The sequence below is a fragment of the Gouania willdenowi genome, chromosome 1 (genome assembly GCF_900634775.1).
Source record: "Gouania willdenowi chromosome 1, fGouWil2.1, whole genome shotgun sequence".
Taxonomy (NCBI): domain Eukaryota; kingdom Metazoa; phylum Chordata; class Actinopteri; order Blenniiformes; family Gobiesocidae; genus Gouania; species Gouania willdenowi.
The window spans coordinates 11741565-11769399 of record NC_041044.1 but is presented as its reverse complement, the minus strand read 5'-3'; the positions used below and the strand labels follow the sequence as shown (position 1 = coordinate 11769399).

The window sequence follows — 27835 nt, the reverse complement described above, 5'->3', positions numbered from 1 at the left end:
CCATTCATCTCTAAAAGTAGTATAGGAGGAAGAGCTTTCAGTTATCAGGCCCCACTTCTCTGGAACCATCCACCAACCACGGTTTGGGGGGGAGACACCCTCTCTACCTTTAAGGTTAGGCTCAAAACATTCCTCTTTGATAAAGCTTTTAGTTAGGAACCAGCTCATAGCTCATAATTAAGATGCAATAGGCATAGACTGCCGGGGGGGGGGGTCTGGCATGCTCGGTTGGAGAGAGGTTGGAGAGGGCGTTAAGAGAGAGGTCATTTAGGTTAGAGAGGGACCGGAGAGGGTCCCATTCCTCTCTCAAACACTCCCTCTATGTCTGCTTCTTCCCTTGTGTGTTTGCTCCTGTACTCCTTCTGGCTTTTGTCTTGCAGGTCCGTGGGATCTTCAGTGTGGAGTTACAGAGTCTCAACAACTCTGTCTCCACCCTTTCCTCTGCACACACCCAACACAGCATAACGTGGATGGCTGTTCATCATAGGAATGGGATCCACACAAGGTTCCTGCTGCTTAACAGAAGGTTTTCCTTGCCGCCATGATGAATTCATGTTGGGTGTGGGATACATATGTATGTGTATATACGTATATATGCATATGTGTGTATCCATAAAATGAAGAGTCCGTCCTTAAGACTGCTCTACTGTAAAGTGCCTTGAGATACCATTGGTTATGATTTGGCGCTATACAAATAAAGATTGATTGATTGATTGATTGATTGAGAACAGCTAGCATTAATCCTCTCTTTGGGAAGGCAAAGTAAGACACAAATGAGTGCATGGGCAGATAATAAAGCTGTCCTGTTGGGCCACAATTACAGACATTAAAGTTATTTTTGTAAGGCACGGGTTTGTTACGTGGTCCCTAGATTTTAAAAAAAAAAGATTAAGAAGAAACTATGTATATTCAGTCAGTCAACTAAATGTATATGATGATATAATGCAAGTGTAGAGTGAACTTCACAGTGTTGATAAACTGTTTCATTGATAAATATTGAACTTTTGCAAATAGCTATAAGGATCATGTTTTGATCAGGCTTTTAGTTTAGCTTCCCTCTTTTTTTCTGTTACATCTGTCATGTCTCAGGCCTCAGAGCACATCAGGAAATGGTGTATACAGTAACAAAATGGACCTCTCTTCATGCTCACAAGCTAAGAATGTGTGTGTTTTGTCTTAATCTCTCATACATTACAAAGCTGTAAGTGTATGGTGAGTGGGGGTTCTCACTCTGTTATGGACCTTCAGCCTATCACCATGAACCAGGCTCAAATATCTTCATTCACACTGGGTTCTCACTGTTTTAAAATGACGCAACCCCAGTTTTTTTTTTAAGCTAAGTAACAAAAACAAGGGAACCTCCCTGTCTGATCAGTTTGGAGTTCCACAGCTTTGAAACCAAATGGCTTTATTTGCTTCACAAGGGCGACTGAAGATGATTTCTGTCCAAGTTCTTTGCTTGATGGCCTCCATTACAACACTAATGAGCAGCTCAGAAGTGTTTCATTGTGGTGAGTAATATTAATTTTCACAAACCCATCTATTCATCAATAACATTTTCACTGTTATTTCTCCTGTTGTCTTCATATGTGTAATGCAATGCCTACTTGTTTAGTAAATCTTGGAAAAAGTTGTAAAGGTCAGTAAATGTGGTTTCTTAATCATCAGGGGAAAAAGTTGTAGGTCCTATGTAAAGAGATCATCCAAACTAAGGTATTCTTCAGTTTCTATCCATCTTCTGCTGCTTATCCGTGCTCGGGTCATGGAGACAGCATCCTTAGCTCAGTTTACATGGTTTTGAAGATCGAAGATCTTAGGTTATTACATCATACTTGTGAAAAGCTAATACGTTAAAAAGTGACATCAAACACTGGCTGAGTACCTGTAAAGTACTTGAACAATGAAAAACTGCTATTTTTAAGAAATCATGCAGCCAGTTGTAATGCTGTGCACAGTGTTTGCTTATGGCACATTTCCATTGGCGGTATCGGCTCTACACGGCTCTGCACATCTTGACCACTCCAGAGCTTCACTAATGATGCGCGGATCATTATAAAGTACATTTTTTACTCAACGTCCTGTATAGTGGAGTTAGAACAGCTGTTGCATTACCGCTGGCTTTGATTGACCAAAGTACGGACTTCTATCTCTTCTGCTCCGCGGATGAAAGTGAAAAGAAAAGGTTTGTTGTGTGTTTTTTCCTGATAGACGTAAATACCCCACGTTTGCCCCCTGTCCAATCAGAACTCTTCCCAATGCCCAGACCTAAAGCGGAATTGAATAAAGCCAAATAAACCGGTTTTTCATGTAAACCTCAATTCTGAATTACTTTTTCCACACTTAAAGTGAAGATAATTAAAGTGAATAAAACTTTAAAAATCTACTAGCCATGCTGACTGGTGATCTAAAAAGTTAATTTAAAACCCTGCACGTAAATGTAGCCAATGTGAACTGAGAGCAACATCACACCTTCAGGAACTGAGCATATCCTGTCAAACACACACACAGAGGAAACTCCCTCAGCTGACACCCATTAAGATACAAACATCCCACTGAGATACACAAACACACAAAGATTATTTTGCTCATGTCATCACAACTATTCCTGAATCATTAGCATTAAAACATTATTTTAGAAGCTAAAAACAAAGGTTTATTATGCATTCCTTGCTGTAATTCACAGTTTCTTCAAAGACCAAAGCAGTTAAAGTGGACTGATGCATGAAGACATATGTGATGTCATGGTTTGCACAGAAAAGCCTGTAGACCAAACAAACATTTGTCTGTAGATATTACCCTTCTTATCCAGCCTCCTCAAAACTTAAAAATGATCACGATTACGTTTGGTATTAAATTGCCTCTTCAATATAAAGATTGTGTATTTAAGGATCATGTTTTCTCTTCTTTCTTCAACTGATTGATGAATTTAGCAGTGTTTCTCAAATGGGGGTACTTGTACCCCTATGGGTACGTGATGGCACTACGGGGGGTACATGAGAGACAGAGAGTGTGGAAAATTAACGAAAAAAGTGTCATTCTTAGTCCCACCCCGGGCGTGAGATGACTGAAAATGATAAAAACTATTAAAAAATAAATAAATCTATTCAGTAGCCACTAAATCAGGATTTTTCAACCCTGAAATTTCTGAAAAAGTGTTTTAAATGTAATCCTTTTATTAAAAAAAAAAATAAATAATCTAAATATAGTTCAACTAAAATGCTGTAAAAAAAAAAAGTAAATGATCAGAAATTCTTGAAATCAAAATAGGGTCATGATCCAAAAAAGGTTGGGAACCACAGCACAAAACACTGTTTCATTCTACTTATTTACAAAATGAGATTCTTTAAAATGTGTATCACTCATTCGAAAGAGGATGAACTTTTCTTGAACTGGAGGAATGCAAACAACGTCTGGCAGGGTACAAGGCCAACACAAACAACGATAGAGAGGAGGAGGAATAAAAATAAAAAAAGACAACACTGACTACAGATGAGAATAAATCCTACACAAAAAAGGACTGTTCAGAACAACCTAAGAATGTTTGACCAGAGAGACATGTAAACCCATGTAAATTTTCGATGTACAAAACAGGACGGGACCTAGATGAGCAAACTGCTTCTCTCGTCTCCTTTTTCGGCATGTCCAAAAAAAAAAAAAAAAAAAAAGTGAATGTAACCATGTCGGAAATAAACTGAATAAATAAATAAAATTCATTCCATCATTATGCTTTATCATTGTTTTTAAATACTTTTCTAAGCAAACTGTTGTAGTCAGACAAAGGGGGTACTTATATTCAGAAATAAGAGAAAGGGGGTACTTGAGCCTAAAAGGTTTGAGAACCGCTGATATAGTCAATCAGTTGAAGTCCAGTTTCCTTTCTTGCAGATGAAGACTGTGCAGACAAACCTGTGTTCAGCCCATCCGGAATGCTGGTGGAGTATGGTGATCCGGCCTCTTTCCGCTGCACCACCTGTCAGCATGACTGCCAGTATGAGCAAACTGGTTTGACTGTGTCTTCAGGGGGTTATAAAAAAGATGGAAACATGATTTTATGGAAAAATAACAACATGACAGATTGGGATCTGTCTCCCACATGTTATTACACCAAAGATGATGGGAGTCACTGCTGTGCCCACCTGCCTGGGACTTTGTACAGTAAGTGACTATGGGCCAGGATATATCATCATCCAATCCAATGTATTATTCTGGAGTGTTTATTCCACAATTGGCATAGTACAGCATAGCCACGCATGCTGATAAATAGTTGACTTAAATGGCGTACCGTAGTTTTGTATGAAGTAAAGATTGAAAATGACTCCAGATATACAGTATTTGCTAAATGTTTTCAGGTTTTAGTGTCACTATTATTTATAATATATATAATATAAGTTTTTCTGCAACAGGCAGTGGCTGAAATAACATTTCTTTTATATAATTTTAAAAGACCTAACAAAACAAAATTAAATAACAGAAAAGCGAAAAGCATAACAACAGGTTACATGTTTTTTTATTTAAAAAAAATAAATAAATAAATGCTGTACTTGAATTAACTTAACAGTAGCATAACCAACGTAGCATCTGCATTGCTTCACCCCATGGAATTCTTTTCAGAGGGTCCAGCTCTTATAGTGGGATCTCCTATCCCTCTTCCCCTGGACTGGGAGAAGCACAGCTGAACATCTGGCCTGGCATCATAGTCCATCAGTTCTGGCCCCTCCATGCTGATTCTGATGAGTGTGTACGCTCTATCGCTGCGCTCAGCACGTTCTTCCTTTTTACTGCTGCCCTCAATCTGAGCGCGCACTCAGATAAGGGCTTGTTATGCCTGGCTTTGTTCGCGGACCGCGCGCGCACTCCAAAGAAGCACATGGGTGTTTATACTTGGCGCATTCACCGTTGCATTACCCACAGCCAAGTTGCGTGAGCACGCACCTTCTCATCACCTGCAGCGCAGAGCGAAAGAGAGAGAGAGAGAGAGAGGCGCACTCTGTGGGACGTGATGAAGCGCTCAGCCGTTCCGTTCAAAATAAGGTCATTCACGCATGGATGCGACCAGATGAAATTTTCACTCGCACACACTGAAAATATCGTCGCATATGCTACTATTTTGGTCGCAGTGTTGATCCCTGCCTCCACTAGCCTAGAATCCACCCTAATCTCATTGTATTATTCAATGTTTAATACAGGCCATTAGTCAGGAAGCGCTCAAAAGGTGTTTGAGTTCTGGGGGGCTGAGCAGGGCAGGACAAACACGTGAAGACGAATCAGTCAAACTAAGAGCGGACATGACGACAATACGACAAGTGTAGGTAGACGTGTAATACGGTACAGACTTGTGCTTTTAAAGCCCCCTCTTGTTCATGTTTCAACAATATATCCAGGTATTTTAAACTGTTGATTGATCCTGGTCCAACTTTCAACATTTTAGTCAAAGTATTTAAATTTGGCATATTTTGTTGTAAAATGTCAGAGTGACTACCCTCTATGGGTTACAATTGAGTTTTGCAATTGGCCTTTTATAAAAACTAGCTCCTGTGGGCTATAAAATCTGTGGTGACTAGGTTGGATTGAGAGAAGAGTAAATAGAGAGGTACATTGAGTAATGAGTGGCTAGTTAACATTGCAGATTTTATAGAATAGACTAGGCGTGTCTTAACTGCTCCAGGAGCCCCGCCCATAATCTTTGTTTTGACACTGCTTGGCACAGGAGATATGGCATTATTGCTGTACGGCTCTTATGGCCAGGCAAGTCTTACACAAGCACGATACCTATTTTCTTGTTGCATCTCCACAGAACCTCCAGCATTCGTGTTCATTTACCTGGAGAAAAAAATCGACACAACACTGGAGAAGGACCAGTATTTTCTGCAATGTGGAGTTCATGATGTGGCACCGATTGAAAACGTCACTGTGACTTTCTACAAAAGAAAGGGTGACCTCATTCAGACAGTGGGACAACTAACGTCCACCATTACAGACAAGACACCAGTGACCAAGACCTTTGAACTGAAGGTGGAAACAATTGAAGAAGATGATGAAAACCAGTACTGGTGTGAAGCTACGATGGACTTAGTGCTTCAGGGATCAGATTTCTCTATAACACATGCTTCTGGATTCAAAGAAAGCAGATACATAGAGGTCACTGCTGCTGGATGCAGAATGATGTACAGCTTGAATTTGTGCCTCATGCTTTTGGTTTCTTTTCTTATTTAGAAAATCACAAGTCTGATTTTAGCCGTGCTCTATATACATGGAATATTAATAATCAGAGATTACTTTAACTTTATCATAATCATAAGTAATACTGTAACACTGATATCCATCATTGTGATTTTGTGAAGTTTAAAGTAGGATGTGTTTGCCTGTTTGTTTTAACTTTGAACTTCTCATATCACTAATAAATAAAAATTCCATGACATCAACAACTGATACACAGACATTTATGCATTTTGCTCTCTATTGTTGTGAGTAATGGGTGAATGTGTATCATTGGTGAACAGTTTTTTTCTGTCTTTGATTATTTTACTGTGGCTGAATACTATCAATAACACAAATCACTTCATATAAGTCATATAAGCCATTCAAAGCAGGGCACAGACATGTAATCCTGCTGCTTTATCACAAGTGGACAGTTACGCATTGTGTTGACACTGCCAGGTCAAAGGTCAAGCAGCTTTCCTGTTTGCTGTAAGTAGGGGGTTGGTTTCTGGAAATTGAGTGGTTTTATTAAAAGTAAGTGGACAGGCTGATCCCAGGCATAAGCTGCATGAGTTAAGATGTTTTATTTGTTTCTGACAGATTCCTTAAACAGATAATCTCTGGTATGAACAGTACATACCTTACAGTATGTCTATGTTCTGGTGATAAACGTACATTTTCAATTAAATTGAGTGGCAGTTGTTAGTGCATCTTCCTCACATTAAGAAGGTCATGGGTTTAATTCTTAGAGTGTAAACCTTAAATGAAAACAACAGAGGGAAAAAACAAAAACAGTGCTTTAAAGAGCTCAGTGTTTCCTGTCAGGCTGAGATAGAATCTGCAGCTGCTCTTTGCTTTTTTTCCTAATAAAATTCCCGTGAATGTTATGCAATACACATTCAGTCAGAGATGAATGTGTTACCAGGAAAGTTATGCTTTTGTTTGGCCTGCTTTAATCAATGTTTCCTTACAGTTGTAATTCCCTGTGTGTGTGTGTTTTATTCTCGGTTTTTTATTCATCTGTACCACTGCTCATTTAACAGAATTTTATGAAAGCCTATAGAACTGAAATCACTGTAAAATACATATTACCAGTCATTCATGCAGCAGCTCAGACTGCAGCATGAATGACAATTGTGTTAAATACAGTATATACGTATATCATCTGTCAGTTTGACCTGATCACAATCTACACAAACATGAAAACCGGCTCTAAATATAACAGTAATTACAATCTAGATACTCTGTTGCTTGATTATATGAATGTTTTATTATGCAAATTTAATATTTTCATTTACTTATTTATGTATGCCTATTTCCCATATGTAGAAGCCAATAATGTAATAATAGCAATAACATAATAATGGCCAATAACATAATAGAAGTCCTGAAACTTGTAATTTATTACAATATTGTTGGCCATATAAAAAATGTAATAGAAATTGGTCTCAAAATCTAGGAAACTTTAAGTCAAACCCCTATTGGGACTGATATCTGTAACATTACGATATCTGTGCAAACTAGGGCATAATAATGTTGAAAATACTAATTTTCCTGCATAAAATCTGTGGCCCACTTCAGATCAAACTGCTTTGTATTTGGCCCCTGAACTAATATGAGTTTGACACCCATGATCTACATGATGATTAAAGCTTTTAAACTCATTTTATTCATTATAAACATATAAACATTTGGTAAATAGAGTTTGCTATTTCAAAGAGTGTCTGTTATTCATATTTTAATGTTGGAAGTGCTATCCCTAATGCAAATCTGCCTACATTTTTCTACCTGCGTGTTTATCACTAATCTGTTTTGATTTTGGTAAAAAAAATAAATAAAAATGTCTTAAAAAATTGACAGTGTTCCTGTTGTTACTTCCTTTCAATGAGACTAACTCATGACAGTTAGTAGGAAACAAGCCACAGGCCAATCTTTGGTTTTGGTCTGTGTTGATAGAGATTATGATGTCCCCTGACCCCAGATCTGCTTCCTCTCACATTATCCCAAGAGGAACAGGGTCAGATAGAAACAACTTTAACGCTGAAGAATAAAAGGATTTAAAACATGAGTGTGAGTTCAGAGGCTGAAAGTGACCAATCACTGAGTGGGTCTGATACTAGAATGAGAAGAAGCAAATGTTCACAGGAAAACGAAGGAGGAAGTCTGTTTCCGTCAGCGAAAAAATTGACGTGTTTCTCACATGTTCCTATAAGTCATGTCCTTTCACACAACAAATGACTAATACTACTTTAATACTTTAATAACCCTATTTATTTTTAAACAAGTATTGGCAAACCTTTTTAAAAGTAGAAAACTCAAATTATGGTTTCCAAGTTACAAAAGGTTGTATATTAATTTTGTTCACTAAAGCATACCAAATACTTTAAATCCTGTGTTGTGAGCTTTATTTGGTTAGAGTTCACAGACTTACATCATAATTTGTAATGATCATATCACTGTAATTATTGGTCCTCAATGGTGCCGTACAGCCTGGGCCAGCATTTTAATAATTATTCTAGTGGTAAAATAGGAATGGTAAGGAGCCCCTAAAGCAGGGGTGTTAAACTCATAGACCTTAAGTGGAGCACAGATTTTAGGCGAAAAAAAGAGCAAATTCCACATTAATGTGGCCTGGTTTGCACTTCCACGTAAAAATGATAAAATATGTGAGTATATCAGTCCTTACAGGATCTTCACTTATATTTCCGACTTTAGGAAATTGGAGAAATTTCGTGGAATAATTTAAAGGGGCAGTTTTATGAAAAAAATCGCTATATAATGGTTTTGCTATTTTTATATACATTCCTTTAGCCTCATTCACAGGGCCAAAAGTTTCAAAAGTGCGGTTTCCTCCTTCCCTTGTTATTCCACATTTTGTAAAAAGTTAGCTCCTAACAGTCGAGTTGGATTTATTCCCCAATATTACGTCATAAGGTGGAAACTCCTCCTCCTGACAATCCTGGCTCCTCCTACCCTATAAGAATGGGAGCTCCTCCTTCTCAAACTACCTCTCAGGTAAAACTAACATTGTAGTTTAATATAGAATATATGTCATAATTTATTGTCATATAAGTAAAGCTACATACACAAAATGTGTTCTCTGCCTTTAACCCCTCCCTGAGGAGCAGTGGGCAGCTACGGTGTAGCGCCTGGGGAGAAGTCGGGGTTAACATAAGGGACTGATCAACATCCCACAGTGAGCATGAATCACCTTTTCAAGGTCCCCATGGGCCAGATACGGTTTCACTTTTACCTGCAGCCTTAGCTGAAAGAAGCTGGACTTTACCACTGAGCTGACCTGCCTCACTAATTTAAAAGCACCATCCATGATAAAAACCAAGGTTCCTAGCCTGGGGGCCAGTGTAGGGCACTAGAGAGCCCAGGGGGCAGGTAGTCAGGATGACCAAATAGGACCACCTCAGTTTTATTTTTATTCAGTGATTAAAAAGTTAAAATCCATTCAAGCCCTTAAATAGCAAGTAAACCTGTATATAGTCAACAAAGCAGTGAAAGGGAACACCATATTTCCTAAAAGTCGCCCCAAGGGGTAACATATACAAGCCAAACAGTAGGGGACCCAGAACTGATCCTTGTGGTACCCCACTGCCCCATCTGCACGGAGAATGATTTATCAGACAGGTAAGATTTATACCAGACCATTGAAAAGGCACAGTTGTCGGACTCACAATCACAATAGCCGCTTAAATAGCCATGTGTTTTACTATAATGGCTGAAAATAATAACATGAGTGTGTGGATAGAAAAGACAATTGCTATAGTGATCACTAATAGAACGAGGCATGAAGTCTGCGTCTACTCATACATATGAATGAAGGCCCCAAAACAGCCTGTTTTTAGAAGCGTCATTAAAGTGACTTTTCAGAGGCTAAAACTCGAGAAAACAGGTGAGTTTGGAAAAATAAACCTCAAATACTATGTTGTTGGGGTTCTTAGAGCAAATGAAGATGGGTGAAAAATAGCATATTACTGGACCTTTATTGAAAGCCAGATTTTGGGAGAAATCTAGAATTCTTTCAACAATTTGAGATTAAAAATGACTGCCGTCATGTTATATAACAACTGGAAAACTGAGCTCTGCAAATATTGTGGATTAAATTGATTTGTTGTATTTGGCCTGAGATATCTGCAAACTGAATTAGTTGGTAAATTACAAAAGTTTTTATTTTCTTTCTATCACTTTTAATATCTCAAGTGGGTCGAATTTGATTCTCTAAAGGGCCGGATTTGGGCCCAGGGCCTTGAGTTTGACACATGTGCCTTATGGGACATGCAAAAAAAATTAAAGGATGAAAAATTAAAAATAAAACTATTGCGAGGCTCCATAGGATTGCCATATGGTTCAAAATGCCCCCGCAGACTTCCAATGAATCACTTTTTTCTTGTATCTGTACTTTACTTGAGTATTTATTTTTTGGTGACTTTTTACTTTTACTCCTTACTCTTTTAAACAAGTATCTATACTTTATACTCCTTACATTTTAAAAATGAACTCATTACTTTTAGGACCTTCGAAGATGACGTCATGATGAAAAAAGACTTTAGCCAACAACCATGACTCATTTTCAGACCAAAAAGGGCACGCCTCATTCCAGGAACCTGGAGAACATGATTCTTTTGAGGGTTAATGAAAAATGTTGGTAGTTTGAGCTTTTTTCTGTTAGACAGGTAGTTTTATGGTTAACATTTTCAAGTTTTGAAAAATGTTAAACTCAAAACTCTGAGTTTTATTGAGCATTTGCATTTTTTTTTCTAAAAACATTTTATGAACAAACTTGACCTATAAAGATAATAATAATAATTTTGGTCCTTTCTGTGTGGAGTTTGCATGTTCTCCCCGTGATGTGTGGGCTTCCTCCAGGTACTCCGTCTTCCTCCCACAATCCAAAAACATGACTCTAGGGTTGAGTGGTTGTTTGTGTCTGTGTGTTGCCCTGCGATGAACTGGTGCTCTATCCAGTATGTACCATCGCCCAGTGTGAGCCGGAGATTGGCAGCGGCAGAACCTTACCACCTAGAAAAAAACAGGAACAAGGGCATCTGACAATGGATGGATGATCTATAATGACTGCTAAATTGTCCAGATGTTCAAAGGTAACAGATTTCATTTATTTCCATGAACCAGTTTTCTACAAGTTCTTAGAAAAATAAAAAAATATAGATGGTTTAAAAACCCTGTATTATTATTGAAGGGACATTTGTAAAAAAGTCAATTAAGTCCATTTAGTAGCATGTACTTTTTACTTTTACATATAGAGCCTTTGATTGCTTGTAAACATTGTGATGTATTTTGTTGGGCGGGGCTTAGCCTGGAGGCAAAACCACAATTGGCCTTTTCACACTCTGGAACTGCGCATACGCAACCTGGGAGATCATAGGTTGAGAGGGATATAAATGTAAACAAGCTCGTTCACTCAGTTGATATTTCCAACCTAACAGTGTTTCTAATGTTATTCCAGAGTTTTTTAATAGTGTTTATATTATTAATATTACACATATTCAGACTCGAGGTGGTGTCCACTGTCCAGGGTTTTCCGCTGATGCTGATTTTGGCCGATCCGAGCACTTTTAAAAACCAATGGGAGCAGCAGTATTGAAGCAAGCATCCCTGGTGAATGAAAACACCGACTACTTGGGTCTCCAGCGGGCAGATTCAGACTCTACCCGGGAATGATGCTCGTATCTGAGCACTTTTGTAAAACCAAAGGGAGAAACAGTATTAAACCACCTCCACATTCCTGTCCCAAGCTTTTAACTTTTGATTGTTATGTATTTTCTGTATTTATTTTATTGTCGGTGCCTTTTTCTGACATGTGTAGTTTTAACAACTGTAAAGTGTTTTTGAAAAGCACTTATAAATAAAATGTATCATTATTATTGATGGGACAAGTGAGATTTCTGAGTGTGAAAAGGACAGTATGAGTTCTCACTGTGAAAAGGTACATTTATGAGATACACAATTCACTAACCAGGTCCATGATTATTTTTATTAAGCTATCATCTTTAGTTCAATTTACAAATTTGAAGGAAGTGCAGAAATGGACAGGTCGATAAATGAACTGGAGTAATGACATCAGCTAAAGTCAGGAAAAAACATAATTTTCAGCTCGTGTGCAGCATTAGCTTACTGCGGTGAAGTTGGTTTCACGTTGGATGTTGGATATTTGCCTCCAACACCAACAGCTTCACCTAAATGCTGAAGAACTCAGGTCGTTCGAATTTAGGGACCGACCATCAATTAATTACTCTTTGTAAAAGGCGTTGGTTTAAAAAAAAATTGTTTCAAACGATAATATAATGAAAAAACACTTCTAATAAATGGAGATAGACTGAAAAGCAATGTGCATGTATATTTTATACAACATTTGAGCTTTTATTGTATTTGATGACAATTGTTTTTTCATATTTTTCAATACCTTTGAAGTGTGACCCAACGACCTCAATCCAATATAAAATAGCAGTCCTAGTCCTTTCTGTTTTCCTGTTATCAGGTTTTACATTTTTTGAAAAATCATAATCTGGGAAAATCCAAGAATATTAATGATTTTTTTTTCAATAGCTTTCAGGTCATGTGACCCAGTGACCTCAAACCAATATATAATAGTAATCCTAGTCCTAGACTATCACGCACACCTTTTTGTTTCTCTGATTTGAGCTTTTAAATTTTTTGAAAAATCATAATGTGGAAAAATGCAAAATAATCCATGTTTTTTTTTTTTTTTTTTTGCCTGGAGGCAAAACCACAATTGTCTTTGGTTTTCTGAGCACGAGTGTCCGCTGGAATCTTATAAACCTTTAATGTAACTCACTAACCTTTAATGTAACTAACTAACCTTTAATGTAACTAACTAACCTTTAATGTAACTAACTAACCTTTAATGTAACTAACTAACCTTTAATGTAACTAACTAACCTTTAATGTAACTCACTAACCTTTAATGTAACTCACTAACCTTTAATGTAACTCACTAACCTTTAATGTAACTAACTAACCTTTAATGTAACTAACTAACCTTTAATGTAACTCACTATCCTTTAATGTAACTCACTAACCTTTAATGTAACTCACTAACCTTTAATGTAACTCACTAACCTTTAATGTAACTAACTAACCTTTAATGTAACTAACTAACCTTTAATGTAACTAACTAACCTTTAATGTAACTCACTAACCTTTAATGTAACTAACTAACCTTTAATGTAACTCACTAACCTTTAATGTAACTCACTAACCTTTAATGTAACTAACTAACCTTTAATGTAACTAACTAACCTTTAATGTAACTCACTAACCTTTAATGTAACTCACTAACCTTTAATGTAACTCACTAACCTTTAATGTAACTCACTATCCTTTAATGTAACTCACTAACCTTTAATGTAACTAACTAACCTTTAATGTAACTAACTAACCTTTAATGTAACTAACTAACCTTTAATGTAACTCACTAACCTTTAATGTAACTAACTAACCTTTAATGTAACTAACTAACCTTTAATGTAACTCACTAACCTTTAATGTAACTAACTAACCTTTAATGTAACTAACTATTCTGGCACCCAAACACACAATAAGACGACATTCTAAAGCTGGAACATTACTTGCCTCCACAGCATTTCCTGTTTTAGCCTCCAGCACGTCACTCGTGAGTCTATGAGGAGCAAATACTTTCATTTTTTATTACTCTGGCAGCTGCACTGGTTGACCCTTCATCAGGGAGGAGCGGATTTCTTTGTTATTTTTTTTAAACCGACCGCCTTCTTTTCTCTGGTGTCTCAGCCAGTCCACTGCCACAGCTCATGAAGATGATGAAGATGAAGATGTCCTGGTGCTGTCTGCTGCTGCTCTTCGTCTCCGTCTCAGCCTGCGGTGAGTCCTGTTCACAGGGTCGTCTATATATGTAGGCGACCCTGGCATTAATGCCTTCCTGACCCTGCGGTCAAAGCCAGCCGTGGTTCGCGTTTGCCTGGTCAAATCAGCCGCACGTTTTCTTGTGCGCGAATATACTTTTTGTGCTTAGCTCGGGTTGTTGCTTGATGCTTACTTAAGGGGAGTGGTGGCCTAGTGGTTAAGGACGCTGGGCTTGTAATCGGAGGGTTGCCGGTTCAAGCCTCACCGGGGCCGTCACTGTGGGCGCCGCAAAGTGGCTGCCGACTGCTCCTCAGGGATGGGTTAAGTGCAGAAGACAAATCCCAATAATGTACTAACATTACATGGCCAAATAAAGGCGAAAGCCCGATTTAATAATTAATAAAAAAAAAAAAAAAAATCTCTAACCAAACCAGGAACAGAAGAAAGGGAATAACGTGACATTTTACTCTAATTTATTTTTTTAAACTAATGGAAACAGCAGAGGTGGCAAAAGTACGCAGTCTTCAGTGCTCATTTAAAAGTATAGATACTTGAATTAAAAAAAGGACTGGTAAAAGTATTGAAGTTGCTACCTTACTTGAGTAAAAGTAAAAAAAAAAAAAAAAAAGTACATGCTACTAATTGTAACAAATGTTAAAAAGTAAAACAAATGTCCCTTCAATAATAAGACATGGTTTTTAAACCATCAAATTCCATATATTTTTTTAAAGAATTTGTAGAAACCCTGGATAATTTAGTAATCATAAGAAATAAAATGTTTTAAGAAAAAAAAAAAAAAAAATGCAAGTGCTCAATTAAACCCAGAGCATTTTTAAAAACTTGAAAATGTTAACCACAAAACGAAGGGACCTGCCTAACAGGAAAGAAGCTCAAACTAACTAACTTCAGCATTTTTTTAGTGTTGTGATTTTATTTTCTCCTCCTTTACTTGAACATTGAGGAACACAACCACATCATGTTGACTTAGTATTTGAATTTTGCCTGACTTTCATCCAGTAACCCAATGCTGGACAAAATAAGTGTTATGGAGGCACCATCATGCAATATACAAGACCTAATAAATATGCTGGTTGAAAGCTGCAGTACTTAAAATTGTAAAATTGTGCGACTTGCATAGAAACAACCACACTCCCCCCTCCCCTCCCCATTTCAACACCTATCGTCCCTTACCGGTATTCTTGTGAATCCGCACAACTGTGGAGCTCTTTGCAACTTTTTTTCTCAATAGAGACTAGTGACAAATGTAGAGATTTCATCTTGTCTATGCTATTATAAGCATGTATCAGTCACTGCTGTAAGGACAGGAACTAAAGCTTCTCCTCCACAAAGCTCACACACAAGCAGCCGCAGCGATCCTAGCAGAGCAGACAGACACTAACCAAATACTGTCCATCAGACAGAAGCTGTCCTACTAATCTCGATTACAACTCGCTCAGTTAAGAAATTAAGAGAGGTGATTTCAATCTGGGTACGTGCATGCTCTTGTGACTGGAGAGAAATTTACGTCACAATTGAGGGATAATTCTTTAAAAATATGAAGAATCAAAATCCTTAATTAAGACCAAAAACAACACTGTTGCTGCAGTAAAGTCAGCAAGGAATAAATGCAGGAATTGATGAGTGTTATTACCTAAATTAGTGAGATTATAAACGGCCATTAAACGGACACGTTGATGAGTTTCACTTTTAGCTTGTCTGTGGCTCTGATGCTGCATTCAGCCTACATCATAAGGAGGACAATATTTGTATTTTACAGTATATTGTCTTACAGGACTGAAGCCACAGCGTCACCACAGAATACATGAATTATCAGCTGGCTATTGTTGGTCAGTCCATTAATGTCATCTATCTATAAAAGTGTGTGTGTGTATGTGTGTGTGGCGAATATCTCCCCGGTGTCACAGTCTGAGTTACCTTACCCTAATGCTAACATAATCCATTAAACAAATAAAACACATCTCCGTTCACTTTGAAAACAAAAATAAATAATTTTTTTAGCAAAAATTAATTTTTCGGCAGTGCGAATGTACGCGCATGCGAATATACAATCTCAGTACGATGTGAACTCAGACCATGACACCAGCACGATATTTGATCGACCTGAAACGTTGTCAACGGCTTCCAAAACCAATTTAAAACCTATTTGAAAAGACCAATCCACACTGTGGAACTCCTGTTAATGTCAATATGAATACATACCTCCGACAGGCACTGTACTAGTCAGGTAAATGAAAGGATAGCATTGATATCTAAATATTCTCTCTCCTGTCAGCGTCACATCAGATCCACACAGAGACATGTTCACAATGATCCTCCTTGATTGGGCAGGTCATTTTTGAAGAGAACTGATTGGTCAGGAGGTGGGGCTTTAGTACTCAGATCCTAGCCAAAACAAAACCTGGTTAGTTGTTCAGCCTAAGTTACCATGGTGATTTAGTCCCATGAGACGTTAGCCAGCTTCGTAGTATAGTACACAATGATTAAATTCCGGAAGCTAGCGTGGTAAAAGGAAATCTAGCTTCGTGGTATAGGCCCTTGGACTGTTACTTCACCACCTCGATCTTCCTTTTTTCACTTGCTTTGCCGTGTAACCGTTGTGATTTATGCCGCAATGCGTAAGCCATTACACTATTACTATTGATGGTACGTGAAAGCGCATTGACTTCAGTTGAGCAGCCAATAGTAACATCAAAAACAGCTCATGGAGCACTCATGTTTGTAGAAAGATCTTTGATTGGCTGAAATCTAGCAACACGCTCCTGGATTTCTAAAGCCTAAATATAAAGCAAAGAGAAGGAGAAGAGATTCACTGTCCACTCAGAACACTTTGATTTACAATACGCTCAAAGATGACTATAGATATTTAACCAAATTACACCAAAAACAAACTTACATACAGCAGCTTTACCACAGCACAATCTTCGAAGTCAAGTGTGACTTGGGGTGTAAATGCTTTATCTCATGTTTTACTTAGTTTACTCAGAAGTTTTATCACAGCTGAAATGTGTCTCTAATCTTGGTGGCATCAAAGTTTAGCAGGTAAATAAGGGAAAGATAAAAAGCTCTTTTCTTCAGCAATGATGTGTGAGGAAGTGTGAGCTCATCTCTGCTATCATGTTTTACTTCCAGAATACGACTGCAGAGATAAACCTGTGTTCACTCCATCCAGACTGGTGGTCAAATATGGTGACCCTGTGTCTGCCACCTGTGTCATGTGTAAAAACGACTGCCTCGGCACTTTTTTTGGCTTGGAAACACCATTGGGACTCAAATCAGAAAATGGCACCACAGTGGTTTGGACTGTTTTAAAGATGACTGAGTGGAATACATCTCCCTTGTGCTATTATAACCGTTATGACGACAAACAGTGCTGTAGCCTGCTGCCTGTAACCGTTTACCGTAAGTATTGTATATTAAAGGTGAATCTTCCAATTAGGATCACTCACATAAAGCAATATTCATGTTCTCCCTTGTATACAGAGCCTCTACAAAATGTTACCCTCACTGTGGTAAACCACACAGGACCTATGTTTGAACATGGACGGTACACACTGCAGTGTACTGTGGAAGACGTGTTTCCCTTGGAACTCCTCACTGTGACGTTCTTCAGAGGCCAGAGAATTCTAAGTGTTCTTCATCATCAGTTAAACCACGAACAACAAGACACACCAGTGACGGAGAGATGTACACTGAGCATTAACGCCAGTGAGGAGGACGATGGAGCTCAGTACTGGTGTAAGGCGGAGCTTGAACTGGGATCTGAGGGACCACAGCCTCCTCAAGTCAGGGAATCACAGGCACTTACTACAACAGTTCACTGTGAGTCTTTACAGTTTTTAATATTAACTTAATGTGTGTCTGTTTATATTGCCATAAAATTATATTCATACTGAAATTTACATTGAAAATATGAGTGCACATTTTGTCCCCAGTCTGAATGTATCAGAGCAGGGTCAAACCTGGTCAAAGAGCAACTAAACCCCTGGTTTTGGCTGACCTGCCACTAGGAGGAACATAAATATTTGTTTTATTATTTATTGGCGGGGCCGAGCCAACTGTGCCTGTTAGTGATGTAAGAAGCCATCAAAACTTCACAAACTACCATTGTCAGTAGGGATGTCCCGATACAACTTTTTCACTTCCACTACGATCCCGATATTGCTGCCTTGAGTACTGGTCGATACCAATATCAATTCGATGTGATAGCACGAATCATACATACTTTTGTTACTTATTTTGTAGTGTGGAATATTAGAAAAGGCTTGATCTAGTGATGTTACTCAAACAGAAAACAATAGTCATCAAAAATAGGTATGAGAAAAACTGAACCACTTATTATCAACTAATTAATTACATAAATTTTAACCTTCACATAATATCTACAGTATTCTACAATTAAATAAATATAATACATGTCAGAAATTTTAGATGCAGTCCGATAAAATCCGATATTCGTTTTCTTGTTGATATTGGACCGATATCGATATCGTAACAGGACACCCCTAATTGTCAGCCAATAGTAAAATTAGATTGTAAAAATACACCAAATTCTAATACTTTAACTAAAATGGCAAAAGAGTTTGACTAGGTTGATATCCAAATACATTTGATATTAGCAGAAAAAAGTGGTTTTGTGGTTTTAGCTTTTTGAGTCTTTACATTGACAAAAACTTCTCTGATGATCAACACACACACACACACACACACACACACACACACACACACACACACACACACACACACACACACACACACAGCAAGCCTCATCCAATAAAATATTATAAATTAATACAAGCTGTATATGACACAAAAATTGTCCACTTTATTAGAGCCACAGACTGCACCCAAAATGAGGCGGATACATGAATAGAAACATGTCTGCACTGTAATAAAGTCAAACTGGTCAGTGTTCATATTTTCTCTGATTAATTAATATACTATAATGTCACAAATGTATGCAATAACAGTCATACACGTTAACAGTCATCAATTCTCTGCCAGCATTCCTTCATTCTTATACTGCAGCAACAGTGTTGTTTTTGGTCTGAATTATGCATTTAAATTTTTATTTTTTTTCAAGAATCATTCCTCATGTGTGACGTCATTTGCTCTACACGGTTTCTCCTTGTTTGTGATTGGTCAGATTTATGAGTGCGTACGCATTCAGGTTGAAAACACCTGGCTTACGTTAACATGTTGATAACCAGCTTTGTAGTACAGCTGTTCTGTGACTGTGGATGTTTATTTATTTATGATAGAGTATGAGTTCCTCAAATCTCAGTAACTGACGTAGCTATAGTTATCTTTCTTTCTCTCCATGGTATAAAACTTTCCATTGTGTCTGTGAGTACAAACTCAGGAGTTAACAATGACTTCACTGGTCTGATCGTCTCCTGTGCAGGCAAAATGTCTGTTAGTGATTTGCTTATTAATGTACAAGACATTTTTCACTGAACAAAGATTTGGGAATACTTAGTTCAGCTGATTCAGAGATCAGTTTCAAGTGTTTCCTCTTTTCTTCATCTCACAGATGGTCCACATCTTAAGGTTTCAGGCCATCCTGATTCCATCACTATTACAATAGGAGACACTTTGCAGCTGAACTGTACAGCGCTGGGAAACCCCCTGCCCTCATACGACTGGCTGCTTCCTTCAAGCGCCCCTTTCTCTCCCAACAGCAGCGTCCTCACCATCACATCTGCTGGTTTTGAACATGGAGGGCGATACACCTGTAATGTGAGAAGCAACTCAAAAGTGGTCACTGTGGTTTTCAGCGTGGAAGTCCAAGGTGAGTGATGTTTTGTCTTGTCTCGGTGTTATCTTTGTTTCTTGAACATGGCCAGGGCAAAATAAAACAAGCACACTTGCTAAAGAATAACCTATCACCACACATATCAGTATCTGTGTGAGTACGAAGCTTTGTCTGCCATGTAATGACTTGTGTCCACTTTTTCCTTTCATGCCTGCAGCAAACTACATCCCATACATTATAGGTGGCACCATCATTCTTGTTGCTCTTGTTTTCTGTGGAATCATAAGGGGATACATCCATCATTACAAGAACACAAGAACGGGACAATACAACCCGAGAGATGTTTTTCGTTTTCATTCACGACACATCGCAGTGCCTGTCGAGGAGTAAAATTCCAGGGAGCAGATGTGGCAATGTGAACATCAGCTACACTCTGTGACTGCACCAGGACAAAGACTAGGATAATGTAGTTTTGTGGTAAATATAACCCAACTTATCCACTCTAAACATTACCCTCTTATCAGTTCTCTACAGCAGGGCTTCTCAACCTTGGGGTCAGGACCCCATTTGGGATCGCGAGACACTGGAAGGGGATTGCCAGATGCCTTCAAGAATATTGTTTTGAACCATTTGAGCCCATATTTGCTTATTCTTAGCTTTTTTTGCAACTACACCAAGCTTGCCATATTTTATTTGCATTTTTACCACTTTTTATTGCCATATTTTTGCTCCTTTAATACATTTTTACTACTTTACTTCTATGTCTGCCACTTTTGCGTCAATTTTCAATGCCTTTTTCTGCACATTTCTGCCACTTTCAAGACATTTTTGGCACTTAAAAACCTTTTCCACCACTTTTCACACCTAATATTGCATATGTTGACCCATTATTGTCACTTTTAACCTCTTCACCATATTTCATGCTTATTTTTCCCAACTTAACCACATTTGTCATGGCATTATTTGCCAGTTTAAAGTAATAGTTCCTATTTTTAAAATTACATTACCCCTCCCCCACTTCTGCCACTTTTAAGCCAATATTCACATTTTGAACCCTTTTTACCACTTTTTCTTTCTGTCTTTGACCACTCTCATTTGCAACTTATAACTTCTAACTACCAAGGTGCAACCAACTCCTCACCCCAATAAATTGTTTTCACCCCGAGAATGATTAAAAACAGGCCCTAGTATAAGTTAAATTGATATAAATCAATCAGTACTGTATGTCAGCCTCATTGTTGCTATTTGGGATCAGTTGAACAAGTCATTGTTGTTCTGTTTAGTTTGTATTGGTGTTCTCCTTGTCTGTGTTTACTACTATATATGGTTATGCAAGATGCATTGCCTTTGAGTTTAGCCCACAAAGGCTTAGGGCAATATTTCTGACCCTGGCAACAGAAGGCAGCTAAAACATTAGTTAAAATCATGTTTTAAATTAAATGTCAAAGTAAAAAAAAACAAGTGCATTTAACATAGGTCTGTGTTTTTGAATATGTAAAAAAAACACAGACCTACTGTATGTCTGTGAAGAGAAAGCTTTGCTGGCCCTGTCAGTCCACCACTGGATTCTGTAGTGCAGAATCAGCAACATATACTCAACCACTACTGATTTTTGGTGTATCATCCATTTACAATTTGTAACATGTGTTATTAATTTACTAATTTATAGGTCTGCTGACCAGGTATTTGTTCATGACATGGACACACAGATGCGTTTTCAGGTTAAGTAGCATTTATTGCTCAGTAGCGATAGTTCAGTTGAATAAAGCTTTGTTAGCTTTGTTTACCTGCTCCTAATCAGGAATGGTGGCAGTCTGCCTGCTCTGACTGCTGCTCATCTCTGCCTTGTTCCAGCCACTCATGCAAATAAAGGCTCAATTAGTTACTGTACATAGCCACAGCTTAACCACATAATTACACATGTCAGAGTTGTTCCGTAACCTCATTTCCTCATTAATTCTCTCGCTCTGCTAACTCACACTCCACAGTCCTGATTAAATACTTTTCAAAAGAAAGGCATAAGATTTGAATGCTTAATCCTTGATGTCACTTGGAATAGCTGATTAGCTGTCATATTGTTGAGTGTTGGTTTATGGTGATTTTTGTGCAATAATCTACTTTGGAGTAGAAACACAAACACGGCTTTATCTACAAAGAAAACAAGCAAGTCTGGATTGAGTCACACCATAAATATTGATCATTTACTTTATTAGCTTCCTCTGTGACTAAAATGGAGGCCTGTGAGCACAGAAATGTTTTCATTATTACCACGTGAATGAATAATTTTGCTGTTAAGATGAGTAATAAGATGTGAAGTGTAATATTACCACCACTGTCTTTGCCTGTACACAAGCTGTGAAGACACGTTTCCCATCAGGACAATCAGCACTTTAGCAGTATGAGGTACAGTGGTTAATAGACCAGAATGCATTGGGCATGGACTAACCCAGTTGTTCCCAAATTGTTTCTGTTGTTCCCCCCTCTTTGAAGAATGAACCCCCCCACACTGTTTTTTTTTTTTTTTGGTGTAGTTTAAACAATGTATTGAATGAGGCAATATTGTATGAAAGACAGCTTGTTTTTTTGCACTGATGATGATTGTTAGTCATGGATTGGAAAAAAAATGCATTATGTTCAACCATACACTGGAATAACTGTATAAATTTTAAATGTTCTTACATGTGAACTAATTATAAATCTGACACTTCTGTCACACAAGAACAAATAATAACTGGGTTTATTTTTTATTAATTTGAAGCTCAGTTATTTTAAGAACCTGTTATTATTTTTTTATCATGTGAACTGTGAAATGTTTAGGCATTTAGGTAAAATATTAAACTGACTTTTAATCTACATAGTGTTTGCCAATCTGTTGGATTTTTGAGGCTTCTGAAACCTTTTTTTCTGTATAAAAAGGGTGAGGTGATGGAAAACATTCCAAGATTGTTTTCCCTCCCTTTACTCCTGATTGGAAGCCACTCAGCAGATAGCACAGAAAGAAATGCCTGAAATTCTTTTAGCTGGTGAAGTTTTAGCATGTGATTATTATTTTTTAAAAAGATCTGGTATTGTTCTGAAAAATGTCTAGTGTTTGTTTGTTTGTTAGTTTGATGGTTTGTGTTGTATATAGTTCTGTATTTCATAAATGACCATATAAACTGTAACCCTAAACCTTTCCCTTAGCATTGGATTTCACAACTGAGCTCAGAGTAATCCTAAAGTACACACTAACTTAACTACTCACTAAGCCAAAACCCGCCTGTGCGGCACGAGTGACCCCATACGTATCACAGAACAGAATTGGACAACTTTTTATTTAATCATTCATTTTTCAAACCCAGTTTTCTATCTTAGCTGCCATTGGGAGATGGCAATCTTACACCCTAGGATAGGACCCCAGTCCTTCAGATGACTAAAACTAAGAGCCCCGCAATCATAGGCATACAGGTTGGTCGATTTGAAACAGTTGGAGAAAACCAGTATACCTAAAGATAATTAACAGACATTTTGACACAAGTCAAAAAGAGCCGCGCAGCTGTGCTGCAAACTATTCTCCCCCTGTACTTAAGTCAGTCACTGCGCACCTCCATCCCAGTTACGCACTCTGGGTGAAGCGGCCCTGAAATGTGGCGTTCCAGTTCAAATCTGGTTTTACGCGTATTCTCCCGTCTTTCTTTTCCTCTTACGCACTTCTGAACCTGGAACAAGTGCAGCGCCTCGATATGGTGAAACATTATAATCCACTAGAAGTTTGGACTTAGTTACAATTTAATGGAATTGTAACTAATCAACTTTTCTGTGCTTTAAACATCATCAAAGTGCTAATAGGGCTTCATACACATGTCCTAAGTGTTTTTTTCATTGATTCCCTCAATTGTTAGTTAGAGGCTGATTTGTTCCTTTCTTACTGCAGGGTGAGTCCAAACACTTCGCTCCAATTTGATGACGCATTCCCAATTTGACAAATTTGACGTGGCACTGAGCTGGAGAAGCCGTGCCTCCAAGAAGCTCCCTGCCGTGATTGACATGTAAACAGACACGCCCACGAAGTTGAGCATTTCAGCGTCCTTTGCGCAGTGCTATGTATGTTTTCTACAGTCTATGTATGTACCGGCAAACGCCCCGCCCCCATGCTCTGTATCATGTTAATAAAGCAGCATGAGCTCGACTACGGAGTGGGTGGGAGGAGGACGGGCCGTCCTCTGGCCCTACGTCACCATGCAGGGAGGAGGAAGTCAGTGTCCTGCTATAGACACGCCCACTCATAAATATGCATAAGTAGGCCGCAAATCAGCCTGTTTGTGTAGAGTTGCTCAGAAAGTGACTTTTCAGAGGCTTAAACTCTGGAAAACAGGCGAGTTTGGGAAAATAAACCTCAAATACCCTATTGGGGTTCTTAGAACCAATGGAGATAGGTGAAAAATAGCATGACATGGGACCTTTAAGCCACACTGACTCATAATATTGCATAAGAGACTCCCGAAAAAAAAATCTATCCACAGCGACATTGTCCAGCTGTCACGAGGGTGGGGGGTCACACAAGAATGCCAAAGGATTGACCATCAGCATTTCTATTAAATGTTCACATTTACAAGTTCTAGATGAGACAAAATGTGTTACATTTCATTACGTTTTACCCGTGCTGCCGACTCCTTGTTCTAGAAGAAGGGGCGTTGTGGAGCTTATCAGCTGTATAAGAAAACTGTCTCAAAGTGCTTTTCAATACAAAATAGGGTCACTAAAGATTTTAAAGTAAAGTTTAATTTAACAGAAATGGAAGAAGTAGCAGAATATAAATCCTTGGATGTTGTTTTGGATTGCCAACTAAAGTTTGATTGGCATGTTAAGAGAGTGTGCTAAACTGTCAAATCAAACTTAACAGCTTTCGTTCAATAAGACTCTATACACCAGCACAGCATTACATGCTGCCATGAAATTTCCTCTCTTGTCCGACGGGTGTGGTTCCCTGTAAAGTCATCATATAAACAAACTCTGAAAATAATGGATCAAAAAATCAGATTGCACCATCGCCCCATTCTTAAGAAATGTAACTGTCGTGGACCAAGTAGCCAAGGAACAGGAAACAGGTTTGCAGTTGAACAATTTGGGTTTTATTTTACCCAAGAAGGAACTTCCACTGCATGGTGTTAACACAACCCACACCACTCCCCACTAACACACAAGGGGAGACTTATATATGAGTTGGATATTCCATCAGACACACACAGGGGAGAACATGATATATACTAACTTAAATCTAACATAAACAACTCCCAATCCCCCTATGAGTTCAATGACTTGGTCTGGTCCGATGGGCGTGGGTCTCAGCATAAAAGTCAGCTCCGCCCTCTCCACCATCTTTTGCCAGACCAGGAAGACATTCCACAGGTAACTCAAAAACAAAGAAAATCAGGATTAACAGACAGTGCATTAATTGAAACACAAAGAAACAATGATAACTGTGTAACTTAACCTTAATGTGTGGCCGTGGCCATCACAGTAACTTAATGAGCTTTGACAGTTTTGTTATGTCTTCTTTCATAAGACTCATTTTCAAGTGTGAACAACCTTGCACCAGAAATATTTTGTTAAGTGGTAAAGAAACCAAATAATGATGTGTGTCTCAATTTTACTGCCAACCACGACCTGCAGAAGCAACAACTGGTCAAGACGAGCATTTGACGGGCATGTGTGGCTATTTAGGCTGATATGCAAACCCATAGGCCTTATTAACCACTAAGGGGCTTCAAAGCTGAGTCCGTAGCATGAAATGGATCTGTATTTATCGTCTGTGTATGGTTTGCCATTGGATTTTCCATTTAGAATAGGAAAAAAAAAAAAAAACTGTTTATTTGATTATTGTTTTTAAATTCAAAGATTAAAATTGAAACTCAAGTTATTTTTCTTTATCAGGGTTGAGAAGGGATAAACAAAATTTTAAAAACCAGTTGATTTTCATCTTCTGTTTCTAAAAACAAAACACAGAATTGTTAGTAGATATCATATATCATTGTGCGACCGGAAGTGGCCGATATTAAAGTAAGAACTCTCGAGAAATAATTTTGGTACTGTTTATAACAGAAGCTGCAGGGAAGTGCCGCCCACTAGCAAACACTCCATCCATCCATTTTCTGACCCGTTTGTTCCTTTTTTCAGGGTCACGGGGGTCTGCTGGTGCCTAGCTCCAACTTTCATTGGGCATTAGGCGGGGTACACCCTTGTCATGGCGCCAGTGCAAACATTCTATGCGGTTGTTTATTTCAACATTCACTGAAATAAAAAAAACATAGGGATGTACAGCAAGTCTATAAGTAAAGAAGTGCAAAATATAAACAAATACGTTATTTAGTGATTTCCTGAGTGTGTTTCAGTGCATAACCACTACCTCAGATGCTTTCATGACACAACTCTCTGCATTTGAATGGGGATAAATTATCCTTTTTGGGTCAACAAAGGTAGAACACTGGCTTGTGACTCCTGGAGGCTGCAGCACCAAGGAGCAGCGATGACCTATGATGGGAATTGAACCAGCATCCTCCAGTTATAAGGCCTCTTCCTTAACCATTAGCCCACCACTCTAATAACAACTGCATTGTGGTGTATTCTTTTTATTCACACATGACGATTAGTGTTAATCCATTAAAAAAAGCATGAACATGGGAAAGAGTCAATTAGCTAATGTTTTATTGAAAGATTGATTTACTATTTTAATGCAGAATATATTCGATGTCCAAATTGGCCCAAGTAGTTTTAGATTATCCATTTGCTTTCCATGCTATACAGGATGTCTACATTTCAACTCTAGACTTTGTCCATGAGAGGGATTAGAGAGTAAATATTGGGACATTTCTTTAGGATTGTCTTACTCAACCAGTGACAGTGGCATCAGCTAAAAGAAGCTTTCCAAACTAAAGAGACACACCAATGAAAATCAATGGCCCAGCACCGCCTCAGAAGACCTTCTATCATTAATATAAAACATGAGGTTGGCAGAAAGAAGCATGTCTTACAATGTCAGTGATTATTTTTGCTACAACAAAAGCAAAAAGGATAAACTTTTGTTGGATGAATAATTTGTCCATATAGCTGCTGTTTTGTACAGTATAGTAAACTTGTTTCACTTTACCCTGCGTTTATTCTGAATACTTTTCACTGTTATATTTTCTTTTTCTTACTAATTCTATTTAATTTTCATTTGTTTCTCAAAATATGTTAGATTGAATTGTTTTTCATTTGTCATTGCCTTCATTAATTATTTAGCCTACAATATTATTTTAAAATAAAGATATTTCTTGCTAAATTATGAGCAGTGTGTGATTATAGATCGTTGCCCTGTGAGTGTTTTGGGGTCACAACAAAATCTTGCAGAGATTTATTTATTTTTGCCAGAAACGCAGTATCATCCTCATACATGATGGTGGTGGGTGGAGGCCGCGGCGTATGGACATTATGACAGAAAGAGGTATTTCTCAATCTCTAAGTAGAATTATTTGTTGAATTTTGAACCGATTTCCAAACTGTTTGATTTTTTAAAAACGTCATGTATGTAGCTATGATACAAGGTGCTTGAATATATTCAAAATGCTGGTTTTACCACTCAACACTCACATCCTTGAATATTTCAGTTCTTTGGCTACAATAATTAATGATGATGATATAATAGTGATAGTAATAATAGTAATAGTATTAATAATAATGGTAATAATAATAATAAGGTATTATAAGAATATAATATAATGATAATAATAATAGAGCAATAATAATAATAGCAATAACAAAGTAATATAAGAATCCAGTCACAGTAATAAAAACAATAATATTGATAATAAACAATATTTATTAATAATAATAATAATAAGGTAATAAAATAATATAATATAATAATAATAGCAATAATAATAATAATTCAATGAGAATACCAGTAACTATAATATAAAATATCTATCTATCTAAAACAACAACATGAACAAATAAGTATTTACAATATGTACAGTG

The 27835-nt window shown here is 37.7% G+C and overlaps 2 protein-coding genes across 2 annotated transcripts in view; both read left to right on the top strand.

Annotated features, from left to right (window-relative positions):
• The first annotated feature begins 1386 nt into the window (after positions 1 to 1386).
• LOC114464557 (uncharacterized) lies at positions 1387 to 22870 on the top strand. Its single transcript, XM_028448902.1, has 8 exons — positions 1387 to 1511; positions 3886 to 4155; positions 5795 to 6195; positions 13980 to 14085; positions 17218 to 17487; positions 17569 to 17907; positions 19619 to 19876; positions 20058 to 22870. Exons 1-8 carry the CDS (start codon positions 1403 to 1405, stop codon positions 20228 to 20230), a joined length of 1926 nt encoding a protein of 641 aa, XP_028304703.1. The 5' UTR covers positions 1387 to 1402; the 3' UTR covers positions 20231 to 22870.
• Positions 22871 to 25210: 2340 nt separating this feature from the next.
• The window catches only part of LOC114467250 (hsp90 co-chaperone Cdc37-like), a 12633-nt gene continuing 10008 nt past the window's right edge, over positions 25211 to 27835 (top strand). Inside the window, 1 exon segment of the mRNA XM_028453420.1 lies at positions 25211 to 25228. The gene's annotated coding sequence lies outside the window, so the exon portion shown is untranslated.

Excerpts from the sequence above, each read along its gene's own strand:
- LOC114464557 (XM_028448902.1), top strand. The coding sequence starts at position 1,403 with ATGGCTTTATTTGCTTCACAAGGGCGACTGAAGATGATTTCTGTCCAA. Across the intron at positions 17,488-17,568 it reads GCTGCCTGTAACCGTTTACC|AGCCTCTACAAAATGTTACC; the intron begins GTAAGTATTGTA and ends CCTTGTATACAG. Across the intron at positions 19,877-20,057 it reads TTTCAGCGTGGAAGTCCAAG|CAAACTACATCCCATACATT; the intron begins GTGAGTGATGTT and ends TCATGCCTGCAG.